Source organism: Octopus bimaculoides, chromosome 9, assembly GCF_001194135.2.
Source record: "Octopus bimaculoides isolate UCB-OBI-ISO-001 chromosome 9, ASM119413v2, whole genome shotgun sequence".
Classification (NCBI taxonomy): domain Eukaryota; kingdom Metazoa; phylum Mollusca; class Cephalopoda; order Octopoda; family Octopodidae; genus Octopus; species Octopus bimaculoides.
In genome coordinates this window covers 22019535-22021455 of record NC_068989.1, presented here as the reverse complement: position 1 = coordinate 22021455, position 1921 = coordinate 22019535, and the positions used below count along the sequence as shown (strand labels likewise).

General features: G+C 38.1%; 1 protein-coding gene across 1 annotated transcript in view; it reads right to left on the bottom strand.

Annotated features, from left to right (window-relative positions):
- LOC106868019 (transient receptor potential cation channel subfamily A member 1) overlaps window positions 1–1921 on the bottom strand; it is a 143923-nt gene that overhangs the window by 57008 nt on the left and 84994 nt on the right. The window contains exon 10 of the mRNA XM_052970331.1: window positions 9–176. Within this exon, the coding sequence (XP_052826291.1) occupies window positions 9–176 (168 nt within the window). The remainder of the gene's footprint in view (window positions 1–8; window positions 177–1921) is intronic.

Genomic DNA, 1921 nt, shown 5'->3' with positions numbered 1-1921 from the left:
GATGCCACCGCCCCTCCTTTTATAGCTAAGTGAAGAACATTTCGGCAGTTAATGTCTTTTGCCAGAGGATTCGCGCCTGCTTTGCACAACAACTTTCCGGACTCATGGCTGCCCTTGCTGGCAGCAAGCAGCAAAGGTGTCCTCTGATATATATCTCCTATTTCAAGATCAGCTCCCTGAAATTAGAAATAAGGTAATCGTGGCCACAAGGAATAAACAATGATATTAGTTGAACAGAATGCACATTTTTTTTAATTCACTTAGACAACAAAAAAACAAAGCCTATACATGTGTGTGCGTATGTGTGTGTATGTGTGTGTGTGTGTGCACGTGTACGTGCACGTGTGTGTGCGTGTGTGTGTATGATATTTGTATATATACATATGTTATATATATGCATCCCTGCATACACGAAATTCCACAGAAATGTGACACGCATCACTAACCAAAACATCCATAGATACCCCCACACACATAACAATCTGAGGTAACAATATCACCATTCCCCCGGACCAATCCCATACAACCTCACAGACAGCTCATGCAAACAAAACTGCAACCAACATTTTTTAGCCCCAGACCAGAGACACCAGGACACTCGTTGGAACCTGGTGATCAGGAAAAACCGAAGATAATTAATCTCTCAACTAAACCTCTTTCAAGCACAAAGATAGGCATTGTCTGAAAAGCGTTAAAATTCCCTCCAACACCACGCAAAGCCAACCAAAAGGAAATGAAGGACAGTATAATAGAATTCTGTAGAAAATTAAGACTCACAGAAGCATTAACCAATTACAATACTGAAGATGACTCACTTGTCAAAAACAAAAGTGAACACATCTCCAACAAAGGAAGAAATTAAAATCTTGATGAATTCTGCAACTACATTGAGAACTTTCCCTACCAGCCTATGCATAAAGAGAAAATTACCTCAAACTGTAGCACTACACAATGGAAGGAACTAATAGAACTTCAAAATAATGAAGATATAACGATTAAGGAAGCAGAATAAATATATTTATGGACATCCTCCTAAAACCACTCCTTAACCACATCAATAGCCATATCAGAGATGACCTGGACATATTAAATCACCTCCCCAAAAATTCAAGGAAGAAACAATCATGGTTTCATTTGATGCGATTAATTTATATACCAGTATACCTCACAATTATGGGGTAGAGGCAATTCAGTTCTGGCTGGACCAATATCCGAAAAAATACCGAAAGGATCAGCAAAGAATTCATAATTGAATCGGTTGAATTCATCCAACCAAACAACCACTTCATGTTTGAGAACACGTTCTATCGACAAAATTCCAGAATTGCCATGGGCATTAAGGCATCCCCGGTCATTGCGAACCTAACAATGGGCTATCTGGAAATAATAATATAGCAGGAATCTTTATCTACCTTTAGAAATCCTCTTTCCCAATACATAGAAAATCGGAAAAGATTCCTAGACGACTGTTTCATCCTCTGGAATGAAAACACAGACAAACTCCTGAAATTCAAAAGACTATTGAACAGCGTCAACCCAAATACACAGTTCACAATGGAATACAACCAAAAGGAGCTCCCATTCTTGGATATACTAATTTAAAAAATAAACCTAAAAATAGAAACAGACATATTCTACAAAACCACAGACGCCAAACAATATCTATTATTTAATTCATGCCACCCAAGACTACCAAACAAACATCTCCTTCAACCTTGCAAGAATGATATGTACAATAGTGTAAAAAAAAATACTAGAGACCTTAGACAGCAAGAACTCAAAAACACCCTGATTGACAGACACTACCCAGTTCAACTCAGAGAATGGAATCAGACGTGCAACACAAATTGACATAATAACCTTAAGAAAAGTTCAACACAGCAACACAGCTTCCCCGAAAATACTGTTGTACATATCTACA